This window comes from Alosa sapidissima, chromosome 24 (assembly GCF_018492685.1).
Source record: "Alosa sapidissima isolate fAloSap1 chromosome 24, fAloSap1.pri, whole genome shotgun sequence".
In the NCBI taxonomy this organism is placed as follows: Eukaryota; Metazoa; Chordata; class Actinopteri; order Clupeiformes; family Clupeidae; genus Alosa; species Alosa sapidissima.
The window spans coordinates 29,642,170-29,659,669 of NC_055980.1; the positions used below are offsets into that span (position 1 = coordinate 29,642,170).

At 43.1% G+C, this 17,500-nt stretch overlaps 1 protein-coding gene across 2 annotated transcripts in view; it reads left to right on the forward strand.

The window, feature by feature from the left end:
• The window catches only part of doc2a (double C2-like domains, alpha), a 135,094-nt gene that overhangs the window by 13,083 nt on the left and 104,511 nt on the right, over positions 1-17,500 (forward strand). The window contains exon 2 of one of the 2 annotated variants that reach the window (XM_042083340.1): positions 16,349-16,674. In XM_042083340.1, coding sequence (XP_041939274.1) covers positions 16,353-16,674 — 322 coding nt within the window. In that variant the 5' untranslated portion in view covers positions 16,349-16,352. Of the gene's footprint in view, positions 1-16,342; positions 16,675-17,500 lie in introns of those variants that run through there. The other variant, XM_042083341.1, reaches the window with a different exon arrangement.

The window sequence follows — 17,500 nt, forward strand, 5'->3', positions numbered from 1 at the left end:
TCTCTAAATTGCTAGAATTGCACCCAAATCTTAACAATACATGTAAAGTAACATAATACAGGTGGTATATCAAAGTTTTCAACTTAAACAGCATTTTACAGTTACAAAATTAAAACAAAGTGGGGAGTGCTTTATACAGTCAACCTACGCAATGCAAAGCATACCGCTTCTGATCAGCTATGGCAACAATACAACGACAAAACGCAGCAGAGCTGCAGTATAGCGTTTCTCCAAAGGGGGCTCCAAAACACCAATCTCAATAAAGCTGCTTAATTACGGCGAAAATCACATACAAACACTAAACTACATTTCTAACTCTGTTACACCCCCCTCTCCTGAATTTCACCAAATTCAAGCATCAACCAAATGGTACTTCCAAAGGCAAAGAGTACACTACTTTCAAAGACTAGACAGAGGGTCACCAATTACAGGACAGCCAACCACAGAGGTATCCAAAGTCAGCTTTATTGTCAATTTCTTCACATGTTCCAGACATACAAAGAGATCGAAATTACGTTTCTCACTATCCCACGGTGAAGACAAGACATATTTTGCCAATTTAGGTCCACAGACAAACATAACATTCAAGTAAACAAAAAAGTAAGTAAATAAGTAAATAAGAGGGCACATATAATAATGAAAAAAATAAGAGCAGCAAAATTTGGTTGAAATTGTGCATAGACAGTCAATAAAATACTAGTGCAAAGTCAGGCCAATAAAAGGCTTGGGTAGTTCTGTTTGACCTAAGTAAGAAAGAAAGTGGCATAGTGGTGCAAGTTATGTAAGAGCAGCAGAAGTGTTGTGTTTTCAGGACAACAACAACAAGTTGTAAAGTGTACAAGTGTGCAAGTGTGCAAGTGGAGTAGTGCAGGTGGCCATTTTGGGTCCAATGTCCAGGATGTTATGTAGCTGAGGGTGGAGGGGGGAGAGGAGGGAGAGAGTTCAGCATCCTAACAGCCTGGTGTATGAAGCTGTTGGTGAGTCTGGTAGTGCGGGAGCGCAGGCTTCTGTACCTCTTCCCAGAGGGCAGTAGATCAAACAGATTGTGAGCGGGGTGACTTGCATCACTCACAATTTTGGTCGCCTTGCGGGTGAGGTGGGTGGTGTAAATGTCCTTCAGGGAGGGGAGTGAAGCACCAATAATCCTTCCAGCTGTGTTCACTATGCGCTGCAGGGCTTTCCTGTTGTATTCAGTGCAGCTTCCGCCCCACACAGCGATACAGCTGGAGAGGATGCTCTCAATGGTGCCTCGGTAGAATGTGGTCATGATGGCTGGTGGAGCACTTGCTCGCCTGAGTTTCCGCAGGAAGTACAGGCGGCGCTGAGCTCTCTTCGCCAGTGATGCAGTGTTGGTGGTCCAGGAGAGGTCTTCACTGATGTGCACCCCCAGGAATTTGGTGCTGCTCGCTCTCTCCACCACAGCACCGTCGATGGTCAGTGGCAGGTGTTGGGTGTGACCTCTCCGGAAGTCAACAACAATCTCTTTGGTCTTGCTGACGTTCAGCAGGAGGTTGTTGTCCCTGCACCACGTGGTCAGATGGTCGACCTCCAACCTGTATTGAGTCTCGTCGCCCTTGGTGATGAGACCCACCAGAGTTGTGTCGTCAGCAAATTTCACTATGTGATTGTTGCTGTAGGTTGCAGTGCAGTCATGCGTCAGCAGGGTGAAGAGCAGCGGACTGAGCACGCAGCCTTGGGGGGCCCCTGTGCTCAGTGTGATGCTGCTTGAGGTATTGTTGCCAACACGTACTACTTGGGGCCTCTGACAGAGGAAGTCCAGTAGCCAGTTGCAGAGGTAGGTACTGAGTCCCAGTTTGTCAAGTTTGCAGATGAGTTGTTGTGGTATTATGGTGTTGAATGCAGAACTGAAGTCTATAAACAGCAATCTCACATATGAGTCTCTTTTTTCCAGGTGGGTGAGGGCTGGGTGGAGGGCAGAGCAGATTGCATCCTCTGTAGACCGCTTGGCTCGGTATGCAAACTGGAAGGGGTCCAGGGTGGGGGGGAGAATGGCTTTGATATGTGACATGACAAGCCGCTCGAAGCACTTCATGATGATGGGTGTCAGTGCAACAGGGCGGTAGTCATTGAAGCAGGATGGAGCAGTTTTCTTCGGCACAGGTATGATGGTGGCAGCTTTGAAACATGATGGGACGATGGCTTGCTTCAGGGAAGTGTTAAAGATGTCTGTGAAGACATCCTTAAGCTCCCCTGCGCAGTCCTTCAGCGCACGACCTGGGATGTTGTCTGGGCCTGCTGCCTTACGGGTGTTGATAGCAGCAAGTGTCCTCTTCACGCTGTCGGCAGAGAGGCACAGGGGCTGCTCATGTAGAGGGGGATGGGTCTTCTGTGGGCAGGTGCTGTTTTGTGCTTCAAAGCGAGCAAAGAAGCGGTTCAGGTTGTTGAGCAGAGGGATGTTGCTCTCACAGCTCTGTGGCGCGGGCTTGTAGTCCGTGAGCATAGCTGCCAACTCTCACGCATTGGCCGTGAGACACACGCATTTGATTAGTTTCACACACTCACACGCCACACCCACGATTTCTCATGCTGAAGTGTCAACCCGGTCGGTCAGATGCCTGAAAAATGAGTTTAGCCTATAGATCTACCTGTTGAGCCACGGTTATGCTTTCAGAGACGGTGAGAGGGTTCAAGAGCACCCCCTGTCTGTGGAATTTTCTAAATTTTCTCTCATTTGCGATGCTACTTCAAAAGCCGTCCCAGGCGCATTCCCCCGGCTTCAGGTAGGCCTATGCTTTGAGTATTTTTCACGCTGAAGTGTCAACGTGGTAGGTCAAATACCTGGCAGATGAGGTTCAACTAAACTAAACCTATACATGATATCACACATCATGTGAACGAGCGGAATCTAAGCTTTCCAATGATATTAGCGCCAAGTTGCTGTGATAAATGGTTCGCGAGAAAATTATCATTGAACCGACGTGCAATTTAGGCTAATCATATTTGCATTTTGCACACAGTGCACACCCATTACTCTCGGTTGTAATATCTCACTAACCCTTCACACAACATGTGGCAAACCTAATATCACAATAAACAGCAAACTGTACCGAATACGAGGATATAAAGCATGCCTCTGTTTTTGAAATTGCAACACATTTCTACATAGCCTCATTGGGGCGAAATTATAATGTATTCTAATGTAAACTATTTGTCAGTAGGCCTACATACATTTTTGTAAATTGCTCAGTAGATTATCCCACTATCATGGTTCTTATATTGTCAGGTTCCAGCCAATCCCACTTACACAGATAAATGAATATATTTATATTGCCATGCTTTCTAGTGACATTAATGCAAAAATATAAAGAAAATCAAATAAGGAGACACAAATATTGATATAAAGCCTGACATAAGCCATATGCAAACATTCACATCATGCAGATATGGGTACATCCTGAAAAAGGAATAGCCTGTAGGCTATGGCCATTACAATGACCGATCTTAAATGAACTAGCTGAAAAACACAGGTGACCACTTCTGCATAATTTCATGGAGTGCTGAACATTTCTGAACTGTGAAATGGACCATATGTTTTTGTGGTTGTGAACTTATTGCAATATCACCATAACTATTCCACCTGTGTATGCATGGTTACGTATAATTCTGAAGTGCAAAATAGCTTAGGCTACAGCACAAATAGTGTAAAAGTGCACCAGATTGATGCATTTAAAAGTTAAAATATACAAACATTTCTTAAATTCTTACAAAACACCCACCCACTTTTTAAAATTGTTAGTTTGGACCCCCCCACTATTGCCGTGCGAAATACCAGTGCTGTTTGTACGCCAAATAAATAATAACCTATAGGTTTATGTAAAACTCCCCATTAACAGCATCACGTCACTAACCACAGCTAGACTGCACAATGGTAGGCCTTCAAAAGCATGACATTTTCGCTTTAGTTTGATATTTAATTTACTTTATCCGCTTTCATGCGTTCATTGAACGTCCGCAGTGCTGTAATGGAAACCTTATTGCGTAGCCAAGTAGCCTATATATTGAGTTATTTTTAAATTATGCATGATTTACTTTTTATTAATTTCGTAGGCTAGCTTTATTTTGTTATATAGAAGTATCTAAATAACCTGGTAAAATGTACCAGAATTCAGGAAATTGCATCTAGTCCAAAAAAAACATTCTGGGGGAGGACCCCCATACCCCCCACTGAAATGTCCCACCCACTTTCAGAATGCCTCCATCGCCCATGGTCCTAGCATTAGGCTAGATCCCTTTGATACCAATGTTAATTTAACTCTGGGACCCTGGTCCCTACACCTGAGAACCAATGTACTTTTTTTTTTACTGTACGGTATAATGCTGAACGAGCCAAACAAAAATTTCCGCAGCAAAATTTTGGTTGGCCCCACCAAATCTCACTCCAAGGTGTTTTGAAAAGTTGGCAGCCCTGCGTGAGGGCCTGAATGCCCTGCCATAGGCTTTGTGCGTTCCTGCTGTCTTTGAAGTGGGTGGTTATCCTGTGAGTGTATTCCTTTTTTGCTTCCTTGATGCCACGGGACAGGTTGGCTCTCGCTGTTCTCATGCCAGCTTCATCCCCAGCTCTGTAGGCTTTGTCTCTGGCCCTCAGCAGCCTGAGGACATCCCCTGTCAGCCATGGCTTCCAGTTAGCCCGAGTGATGATGTCTTTTGTGTGGGTCACATCATCGATGCATTTGGTGATGTAAGAGGTTACAGTGTCTGTATACTCCTCTATGTCTGTCCGGTTGTTGTAAGTGGCTGCCTGCTTAAACATTTCCCAGTCTGTTGTGTCAAAGCAGTCTTGAAGAGCATCGGAGGCTCCCTCAGGCCACACTTTTACCTGCTTACGAACCGGTTTGTTCGCTTTTACCCTTTGTCTGTATGCGGGCATTAGCATAACAGTGATATGGTCTGAAAGTCCAATGTGGGGGAGGGGGGTGGCTTTGTATGCTCCTTTGTGTGTAGTGTAGACCAGGTCCAGGATGTTATCTCCTCTTGTTGGAAAATCAACATGCTGGTGTAGCTTTGGAAGTACAGTTTTGAGATCAGCATGGTTAAAATCTCCAGTGAAGATGGTGAAACCGTCTGGGTGTGCCGTCTGTTGTTCACTGACAGCCTGGTACAGTTCACTAAGAGCCGCGTATCCAATAAGGATGAAGTGGAAGAAGAGGAGCACAAACTCTCACACAACCAACCACTGGCAGTAGGGGGCCTTATACACCCCACAAGACCATAAAGCCATAAACCATAAATTCCATAAATTCTCCACAAAGCTAATCAGAAAAGCTAGATAAATAATAATATGTCATTAACTTTTATATTAGCATATAGTTTGTAAATAAACATTTAACATTTAAATGATGTAAGAAATAACTGTTAATTAGTGCCAAAAATATATTTAGTTAACTATTAACATATATTAATACAATATTAGTTAATAGATTTGTTAAAACATTAACATACAGATTTTATGCAAACAACTAATATTTAATTAATGATGAAAAAACTATTAACTTGTGCCAAATAGATATTTTAGTAACAATTAGCAAATATTAACAAAGGGTTAGGTAATTACTAGTTTGCTATTTATTATGGCACCTTATTATGGAGTGTTACCGGTTCCTCCTCTCCAGTGCAGGAACTTGAGGGATTTCCAGGTGACTCTTGTGTTCTGCTTCCTCTTCTTGTGTTGTGGTTTCTCCTCTTGTGTTCTGGTTCCTCCTCTGCAGAGCTACTAAAGACTACCCAGATGAACTATTCTATTACACTGTGTTGCATTCATACACGGCTAAATGCTTTCTCTTCCCCTCTCTCTCTCCCACTCCATCCCTCTCCCCCCCCCTCTCTTTCTCCTAAGGTCCTGCTGAGATGCTCTCATTACAACATTTACATTCATTAATCTAGTCTGAAGTGTGTGTGTGTGTGTGTGTGTGTGCGTCCACACTGAGGCATTGACATTCTGTAGAAAATATTACAGATTCACGCCCCCCAGGTATTGATTCGAATGGCATTATACATGTGGATGGGTCTGAGAATGTTTTCTGCAGGGTAACATACAATACTACTACCATAGATCAAGCTGCTTCATGCAATAGCATGACTTATGCTTAGAGTTCTATTCCAACGTTGATTTCTACCAATGTATAGTAAAAAGAAAAGACAAATTTAAAACTAGAAATCTAACAAATATTCTTTCCATACCTCAGCATATTCCTCAAAAGCCAGAGGCATTTTCAGCTAACATGGGTTTACTAAATATAGGTGCACTTACTACCAAAACCTTTGCAATCAATGATTTTATTAGTGAAAAAAATTTGGATTTTCTGTTTCTTGTTGAAACCTGGCTGACTTCAGACAGCGAAGCTGTTCGTGTTGAAACTTGTCCCCCAAATTATAATTTCTTCCACTCAATTAGACAAGGCAAACGAGGTGGTGGAATTGCCTCCATTCTCTCAAACAAATATAGTTGCACTAGAGTCAACTTTGGCGAATTCGCTTCCTTTGAGTATATTGCCCTCACTCTGAAGGCTGACCCAGCTGTACTTCTATTAACCTTATACCGCCCTCCTAAACTATGGACTGGCTTTCTCAACCAGTTTTCTGAACTTATGTCGCTCATCATCACTAGGTATGATCGGATAATTGTAAATGGCGACTTTAATATTCATGTCAATAAGACAACTGATGCTAAAGCCAGTAAGTTCTTTAATGTGTTGGACAGTTTAGAGCTAAAGCAGCATGTTACAGGACCCACCCACAACCTTGGCAACACCCTCGATCTAGTCATTTCTAGAGGGATAGAAGTCACAGACTTATCAGTAAATGACATAAATATGTCTGATCATTATTGTGTATCTTTTAATATAGTACTACATACTCAAAAAATTCATCCCGAAATTGCAATCAAATCGCGACTCTTGGACATTAGAGCAGAACAGCAGTTCATAGCTCTTATAGACTCCATAAATTTAGATATTTTACATCATCCCATTGATCAAATGGTAGAGGCTTTCAATCATGAATTAGGCGCTCTGCTTGACAGAGTGGCACCCTTAAAGACTAAAAAAAGGCCCTGTAGCAAACTGATACCTTGGATGAACAAAAATATCCATGATCTAAAAAGATCATGTAGAAAAGCTGAGAGAACATGGAGAAAAACTAAGTTACAGGTTCACCGTGCCATTCTAAAAGAAAAAATAGCAAATTATAATAGAGCTATTCGGAATGAGAGAAGGAACCACTTCTCTAAGGTAATTGCTGAAAACAGTGGAAACTCTAGGGTGTTGTTCTCTACCATTGATAGGCTATTGCATCAAACACCTTTTGATACACTCAGTCAGGCATCCTCTCTAAGATGCGAAGAATTTGCAGACTTTTTCAAAAACAAAGTCATTTCTATAAGGGAGGCTATTGGTAACACAAGTAATATGTTTGATAGTACACCCAAAAACAGCCCCCAAAATTAAGGTTCTTTAGCACTATTTACTCAATCTGAGCTTAGTAAAATTACAACTCAAACCGGCTCCTCAACATGTGTTTTGGATCCAATCCCTACTAGATTCCTCAAAAAAGTATATGATAGCTTAGCTCCCTTTATTCTCAAGGTAATAAATACCTCATTAGAAACAGGTATATTTCCAACTGCTTTTAAAACCGCTGTTGTGAAACCTTTACTTAAAAAGTCAAATCTTGACCATACCAATTTGAGCAACTACAGGCCTATATCAAATCTACCATTCCTGAGCAAAGTACTTGAAAAAGTCGTTTGTAATCAGTTAAATACCTTCCTCAACAAAAACAGTATCCTTGAAAAATTCCAATCAGGTTTTAGATCAAATCACAGCACAGAACGGCTCTAGTAAAAATAGTCAATGATCTCAGACTGGATACTGACTCAAACAAAGTCTCAATCCTTATTCTTCTGGATTTGAGTGCGACATTTGACACCATTGATCATAGCATCCTGATTCACCCAGATGGCCTTTGCTCCCTCACTGCATGCCTAACCTCCATTAATCAGTGGATGAGCAAAACATTTTTGAAACTAAATGATGACAAAACAGAGGTACTTCTGGTTGGACCAAAACTAAAGCGAGATATTGTTCTTAGTAATCTGGGGAACTTGGCGCACCAGGTCAAACCAAAAGTAACAAGCCTCGGTGTCATCTTAGATGCAGAGTTAAGTTTTAAGCCCCATATCAGTAAAGTTACTCAGACAGCCTATTTCCACCTGAGAAACATTGCCAAAGTGCGGCCCTTTTTAACTCAACAAGATGCAGAAAAACTAATTCACGCCTTTATCACTAGCAGGTTAGACTACTGCAATGCACTTTTCACTGGTCTTCCCAAAAAACATCTAAAGAAATTGGCACTCATACAGAACTCTGCGGCTAGACTTTTAACTAAGACTAAGAGGAGAGAACACATCACCCCTGTGTTGGCTGAACTGCACTGGCTCCCTATTTCCTATAGAATTGATTTTAAGGTTATGTTAATTACTTACAAAGCTCTGAATGGCATAGCACCTTCATATATCTCTGAGCTTTTAATATCTTATCAACCACAAAGGAAACTTAGATCATCCAATTCTAATCTTTTAATCGTACCCAAAGTGCTCCACAAACAAAGTGGAGAAGCTGCTTTTATCCATTATGCCCCCAAACTATGGAACACCCTGCCTCTGTACATCAAGCAGGCGAGTTCAGTAAATATTTTTAAAAAAGATCTGAAAACATACCTGTACAGGAAAGCTTTTAGTTAACTCATCTTATCCTGTAGACTACTTTTTCAGATTATTCTACATCTGCTGCTATTGGAGGGCGCAGCCAGCCAGAAGCAGATGGGCTCCCCCTATTAAGTCAGGTTCTGCTCAAGGTTTCTTCCTGGAATATGGGAGTTTGTCCTTGCCACAGTTGCCATATGGCGTGCTTGTGGGGGGTAAGAGGGTTAAGGCTGCCAGTCTTATGACATGTCATTTTCTATATTTTTGATATGTTTAAGGCTGCCAGTCTTATGACATGTCATTTTCTATATTTTTGATATGTTTAAGGCTGCCAGTCTTATGACATGTCATTTTCTATATTTTTGATATGTTGCTGAGTGAATCATAAACGGCCCCAGCAATGAAGAAAAGTGATTGATAATGACAGACTGACTATTATTGTGTTACATGCTTCAAATGTAAAGCACTTTGAGCTGCATTCTGTGTATGAAAGGTGTTATACAAATAAAGCTTATTATTATTATTATTATTTTCTTCAGGATGTAAAAATATGAGGAGATATTTGAATTCTCAATAAAACTTTATGGTAAGGGTGCACACACACACACCCATGCACACACACACTCACACTCACACACACCCTCACACTTTATGGTAAGGGTACATGAATTATCATGAATTTGGATCAATTAATTCATGATTTATGCATTACTTAATGCTTCACATGCATTGCTAATAGCTCACACACACACACACTCACGCATGCTTCACATGCATTACTGATAGCTCACACACACGCACACACACACACACACACGCACACACACACTCACGCATGCTTCACATGCATTACTAATAGCTCACACACAGACACTCACACACGCACACACACACACGCTTCACATGCATTACTAATAGCTCACACGCTCACACACACACACATATTAGATACTTTATTCAATTCCACATTACAAGTAAATTTTCATTAGGAATCAAATGTTTTGAATGATCAAACAGATTAAACCACATCAGCGCCTTGTTATGTATGACAATACAATTTCAGGGGTACAGAAAACATCTCCTTTTCCAAATAAACATGCTTCCTATAATGGCTGAAATTGAGCAGTACTTTACCAACTGTTTGGCTCTTGTTTTCAATAGCCCCCCCGCCCCCAATACAAAGTCCCCGGGTCGCCAGCCTGTGTACATGCCCTAGACTACCAAACACTAGCACAATAAGCTGGCATCTGTAGCCAAGGTTTTCGATGGTAGATATTAATGATTGATATTTTACAGTCTTAGAAAGGTAAGAGTCCTCCATAAACAGATCAAATGCACATGCTACTTCAAATAGCTTAACAGTTCTGGAGTGCTGAGATATGACAACAATATCTGGTGTATTTGGTATTCCTACAAAAGTGTTTGCAGGTGAGTTAAAGCAATCAGACTGTACAGTAGTGTTTTTATAGAGCTTTTCATCAGCCACACAGGGAATCTGAGCAGCAATGAGATCCACAAGTCTGTTGTGTCTGGCAATATACAGTCCTTTAAGTGATGTGCAACGGTTCATAATGTGGGCTACTGACTCCAGGTGTTGAGGGGGGTCATGCAGCATGCAGAGGGGTGAATGGATGGAAGGAAACCACAGTGAAAGGTTGTATTTGGTGGGAAGAACCTGTAGACGTGCTTTTATACAGAAAATAAGGATCTCCTCACTGATGTTGGCATTGCTATAGATGGTGTGTGATGCAGAGTGGTCCGCAAAGGGCAGTTTGGCCAACTTTCCCTGTAGCTCTCCATATTTTGGGCTCTCTGTATATGTCTCTGTTCTAGGCTGGAGCAGGTGAACAATGCTGTTATGGTGCAGCCTGGCTTCCACAACAACAGATGGATCCTCCACAACTGCATCAGAGACCTCCACAGGTTGGAGATGGGAAGTCCACTTCAATTCAGTGCCTGTTCTCTGGCATGGGTCATTTAGGTCTGGCCAGTCAGATGACCCGCCAAAACCCTGTGCTTGTCCATCAAGCTTTCTGTTGGGCTTTCTTTTAAAGCCCAGGAAGTTGTCTTCCCCACTGCATGCATGTAGCACTTTCCGTCTCTTCAAATCCAGCATTAGGATGCTCTGGCCATTTGCCTCACGCTGGTGTCGTCACAATTCAGCATGTTGGTGAAGTGAGACTGTCTTGTGGCGCTATACTCCACATCTGGTGGAATGTGTATTAAGACAAAGCCATTTCCTAACCATATTTACAGTTTTTTTGTCCATTTCACGCAGTACTTTCTGTGGAATATGGACATTTGCAAAAAGGTGTTGAATTTTAGAAAAGGCTATGTCTCGTATTGCTTGTAGTTTAAAAGTTACATGCAGAGGTGCTGCGTTGATGAGGTCCAGTCTGGTCAGAGGTGCTGCGTGGATGAGGTCCAGTCTGGTCAGAGGTGCTGCGTGGATGAGGTCCAGTCTGGTCAGAGGTGCTGCGTGGATGAGGTCCAGTCTGGTCAGAGGTGCTGCGTGGATGAGGTCCAGTCTGGTCATAAACTGATGTGCCATGTCATTCACTTGTTGACTCCATTCTCCAGCGATGTTACATTTATGGCCCAGGTAGTTATAGGTCTCGTGTCTGGAGGACACTCTGATTGGCTGGTCTAGGATGTGAAAAGAGGGGGGCTGGTCAGTTTTTGACCTATACCAGCGATAGCCACCACTTCTCCTCTCGTAAAAAACTGCACATTTGCTGTGTTTTACTTGTAGGCCAGACCATGAAAGGAATCTAGCAGTGCATGACAGCATGTTGTTAATCAGCCCTTCATCTTGGACTTGCACAGAGCCATTTTAGCCATGTATTTAATGCAATAATGAAATTTACTAATAGCGCACACGCACACACACACACACATGCGCACACACACTCACGCATGCTTCACATGCATTACTAATACCTCACACACACACACACACACACACGCATGCTTCACATGCATTACTACTAGCTCTCACACACACACACACACACACACGCACGCATGCTTCGCATGCATTACTAATAGCTCACACACACACATGCTTCACACGCATTACTAATAGCTCACACACACACGCGCACGCGCGCACACACACACACACACACGCTTCACATGCATTACTAATAGCTCACACACACACACGCGCACACACACACACACGCTTCACATGCATTACTAATAGCTCACACACACACACTCACACACACACGCACACACACACGCATGCTTCACATGCATTACTAATAGCTCACACTCACACACACACACACACATGCTTCACATGCATTACTAATAGCTCACACACACACACTCACACACACACACACATACACACACACACACACTGGAGACACTGGAGCACATTAGGTCTGTGCTTGTCACTATATAAATAAAGTTGACATCAGAAAACTGGAGAACATTGGAGCATGCCACACGAACATACATCTAAATAAATAAATAAGTATTAATCATAAATATGGGTATTGTTGGATTTACAACACGGCTACAACGTCTACTCAATACCATATTTATGATAAATAATTACCAAAGATGTATTTCCGTGTAGCGTGCTCCAATGTTCCTTCTTTCCCCATTCCCACGGACACTAGTACATGACGCTAGGCGTTGTGGACTTCAGCAGCCAATGAGAATTGGACTTCAGCAGCCAATGAGCACTTAATCTCCCCTGATTTTTCTGATTGGTTGGTAATTGTGGAACAAACGTAACGCTGTCGACATTTTAGAGTGCGCACACAGATGAAGTTGAGCGAGCGTGACAGAGATCTCCTGAGCGAGCGGAGGAACAGTTTATATGAGCACGTACAGTGAAACTGAAAGAAAGGGGGCTGATGTTGCAAATACATATTGATATTAGCAAACAGGCAAAGACATTTGTGGACATTTGTGGAGCACAACATAGATTCCTGTTTGCTCAACTACTAGTTTTTTTGTGCTCGAGTTTCATTTTTCCTCAAAATATAATTTGTGTGCTCACTCACAATATTTTTCTGTGCTCAAATTGTGCTACTGCTCACTCATAAAAGTGGAACATGTAACTCCATAGCATTCTGTTACTCTTTGTAGCAAGCCCACAAACCAGCATTCATAGAGAAAGAGGGAGAGAGAGAGAGGGAGAGAGATGAAGAGAGGGAGAGAGAGAAAGAGAGAGTGAGAGAGAGGGAGGGAGAGAGAGAGACAGAGAGAGAGAGAGAGGGAGAGAGAGAGGGAGAGAAAGAAAGAGATGGAGAGAGGGAGAGAGAGAGAGAGAGATGGAGAGGGAGAGAGATGAAGAGAGGGAGAGAGAGGGAGAGAAAGAAAGAGATGGAGAGAGGGAGAGAGAGGGAGACAGGGAGAGACGGGGGTTGTTTTATTTCAGTCCAGCCTCTTTGATGGATTACTTTAACTAGCTTCTGAGACACACACACACACACACACACACACACCGTGTCCATGTCAGAGTGAATCAAATTCCTAGTAGGGTTTTGACAGGCATCACTTTTGTCTCCTCTGTGCCATCACAATCCCTTCACTGACAACACACACACACACACACACACACAAACACACACATCACACACACACACAACACACTCACACATTACACACACACACACACACACACACACACACACACATTACACACACTCCACACAAACACACACAAAACGCACCTACTCTCACATGCACGCACGCACACACACACACACACACGAAGCAGAACTCAGTGATAATGTGATGATGCCACACACGTAATGAGATTAACAGACCCTGCTGTGAGAATAAGTATGATACTGCAGAACAAATGCATACACACACGCATGCACGCACACAGTCCTCACGCACGCACGCACGCAGTCCTCACACACACACGCATGCAGTCCTCACACACACCTCATAGTTTCACACAGTCTCATCAGTAATAGAACCAATTGCCCTTTATGGCAGTGAAGTGAGGGGCCCACTTGGAAATCAGGAGCTAGATAAATGGGAAAAACACCCAATAGAGACCCTGCATACAGAAGTCCGCCGGCACACACACACACACACACACACACACACACACATCCAGCACTCTAAAGGCCCAATACCAGCCCGCATCCACACGAAATGTTTGGATCAACCAAACCCCCCAAAACCTAAAAGACATTTATGATGAATATTGGCAATCTAAAACACAATCCCAAAGCAAAACGCAATGCTATTTGACCCTAAACAGGAAATATACACTTGCACATTACCTAACAAAAATTAAAGGAACAAATTTGAGAAGCACACTAACGAAATACAGACTCAGTGAACACCGCTTAGCCATAGAAACAGGAAGACACAAAAAGACCTGGCTTCCAAAAGACGAGCGTCAATGCCAGCAGTGCAGAGATGATGTTGTTGAAACTGAATTTGAATCAATTCGCAATAAATACTTCCCAAAAATGAAAGAAAAAATCCCTGATTTCTCTGACCTACCAAACCTGAATAAAATACTATACTGTACCTATTGGGAGAAGACACAGACAGCTGTATTACTGCAGCCTAATATGTCCTTGCCTGTCACCAGCTGAGAGACACTGAGTGATTTATGTATGCATGTACATGTGACACACACACACACACCTCTCAAAGTCACAGCCACACACACGCACATACACTAACTCAACACAGTCCCCTCATGTTGTATACCATACCTGAAGTTTCTACACAGTCCACTTTATATATGTGCCCAGATTTATTCCATGTTTCTACGCAGTCCACTTTATATACTGTATGTGCCCTGATTAATTGTATGTTTCTATGCACTCCACTTTATATATGTGCCCTGATGTATTGTATGTCTGGAAGTTTGTGTTGAGACACTCAGAACTCGATATTTTGAACTCTTTACACTTAGTCCATTATGACTTGTTCATACCTGTAGAATTGCTTAGATCCTGATACTGTACATTTATGTAACAACTGCTTTGACAACACAAGTGTCATATTTGTCATGGCAATAAAGCACCATTTGAATTTGAATTGAATTGAGAGGGAGAGAGAGAGAGAGACAGGGAGAGAGGGAGAGATAGAGAGAGGGAGAGAGAGAGGAATGAAGGGAGCATAAAGAGAGAGCAGCCGGAGAAGAGAGAGAGAGACGGAGAGAGAGAGAGAGGGAGAGAGGAATGAAGGGAGCATGAAGAGAGAGCAGCTGGAGAAGAGAGAGATTGTCACCCCTAGAAAACCCCCATCTGTGAACCATGGCAACAATCAACCCAAAGACTTCTGTCAGACCAGAGTGTGTGTGTGTGTGTGTGTGTTTGCGTGTGTGTGTGTCCTGTCAGACAGACTGTGGCTGAAGCATCGTATGGAAGAGTTAAGGGGAAAATATCAGTAATGAGGGTTGTGACCAGAATATGATGAGTAGTACACACGTACACACACACACACACACACACACACACACGGTGTCAGAGAGCCGGCATAATAAGGTGTTGCTGCAGTGGTGTGGCTCTTGGTCATTTGGCAGAGTTGAGTGTTAAATGTGTTGTCTAAGAAACACACACACACACACACACACACACACTACAGCATAATGGTCTCTGTTTATGGTATTCTATATAATGATTTTAATGGACTCTATGGGCTATATCTTGCACTTTAGCGCAATTGACTTCGCGGAAATCGCTTTGTGGGCGGATCTTGGGCGCTGTTTCTATTTTACCGGCGGGATCATGACTGTTGTGCCCAACGCAAATCTAAAATGGGGTGGTCTGAAGTAGCTACATTAATCATGGGTGTGGTTTGGGCGTAAAGTGCAAGAAACCAATCAGAGCGTCATCTCACATTCCCTTTAACAACAGGCACGCTTGTTCCATAGCGGATTGCTATTATGATGGCGGATTTGCCAGGCGCAGCCAGGAACGGTTCACAGCGCTATAGTCAGTTGGGAACAGTTTGCTATTGATTTTTCCTCTTGACAAAATGTAATACAGAAATGTCACTTTCCGATGTTTTGGGATCACTCTCACTGAATCACGAGGTTATGAATGCATGGTGATATTTTTGCAATGTAATCTAACATTACCTCACTATAGACAATGCAGATCTCCAACAATTCCATACTTTTGTACTGTACATACATTAATTCCATACTTTTGTACATACATGAATTCCATTTTTCATGATTTTTTGGCTTCTCAAAAAGTCCCAAGTCCATACATTTGATTAATATACACACCTGACAGTTGATATTTAAAAACTGGTGATGATAAAACAAGAAAATCATGATAAAACAACAGAAAAATGTTCAAGGGGTTCACATATGTGTGTGTGTGTGTGTGTTTGTGTATCTGTGTGTGTGTGTGTGTGTGTGTGTTTGTGTATCTGTGTGTGTGTGTGTGTGTGTGTGTGTGTAGCTCTATGACGGTGCGGAGAGGAAAGAAGCTCACCATCTCTCTCCCTCTCTCTCTCTCTCTGTGTGTGTGTGTATATATCTGTGTGCGCGTGTGTGTGCGTGTGTGTGTAGCTCTATGACGGTGCGGAGAGGAAAGAAGCTCACCATCTCTCTCCCTCTCTCTCTCTCTCTGTGTGTGTGTGTATATATCTGTGTGCGCGTGTGTGTGCGTGTGTGTGTAGCTCTATGACTGTGCGGAGAGGAAAGAAGCTCACCATATCCATTCAGGAGCACATGGCCATTGATGTTTGTCCAGGCCCCATTCGACCAATCAGACAAATCTCCGCCTACTTTCCCCGCCTCTCCCCCGAGCCAGTCTCGCCCAACCCCGCCTCCAGCTCCCCATTGGCCCTCAGCCCTGGGGGCGGGGCAGCCGGGGCGATGGGCGGCGGCCTGCTGTCTCCAGGACGACTGCACCCGGGAGCGATAGGAGGGAGTGGCCTACGGTCGTTAAGCAGCAGCATGGACACTTCAGTAGAGTTCAACAGCTCCGACAGCGACGACTGCAGTACGACACACATACACACACACACACACACTCACACACACACACACGCACACACACACACAAACACACACACACAGCTCCGACAGCGACGACTGCAGTACGACACACACACACACACACACACACACACACAGCTCCGACAGCGACGACTGCAGTACGACACACACACACACACACACAGCTCCGACAGCGACGACTGCAGTACGATGCAGCAGAAGCAGAGGCTGCACAAACAATGGGCTGCTTTTCCAAAATTCCCTTTTCAATTAACGCGGTTTTCAATGCATTTTTAATAGTCTCTTTCTGTTTACGTTCTGCATCTGAAATAGGAATCTTAAAGTGTCCAGCAATTTGCAACAACGTTTCTTTCTTGCAGCTTTCCAGAAATTCCCGATTAGGAGACTTAACAAATTTTTCAACATCCATATTAGCAATAAACAAACAGCAGACGTGCACAATAACACAAAATGATTCCCCCAGCTAACTAAACACCCAAGACCCTAATTACGCTCAACCCTGGTCTTCATGAGGTTACCAGCGAGGGGTATTTACGCACTAATTCCAGCGGAGCGCAGGCCGCGACTGGCAAACAGCAATGACCTACAACTCGGCGGAGGTGCTCCCGAGCAGAGCTACTACTCGCGTTCACCACAACACTACCAAAAGGAAAAAAAAAACGTTGTGTCTCAAAGGAAACACAGCGCTTATGCCTAACAGGGAAAATCACTTTGAATTTGCGGTATGCAATGTTAGTGTAATGAAGAATGAATGTATGAAAAGAAATCAAATACAAAACAACTCATAACGAAAAACCAAGGCAAACGGC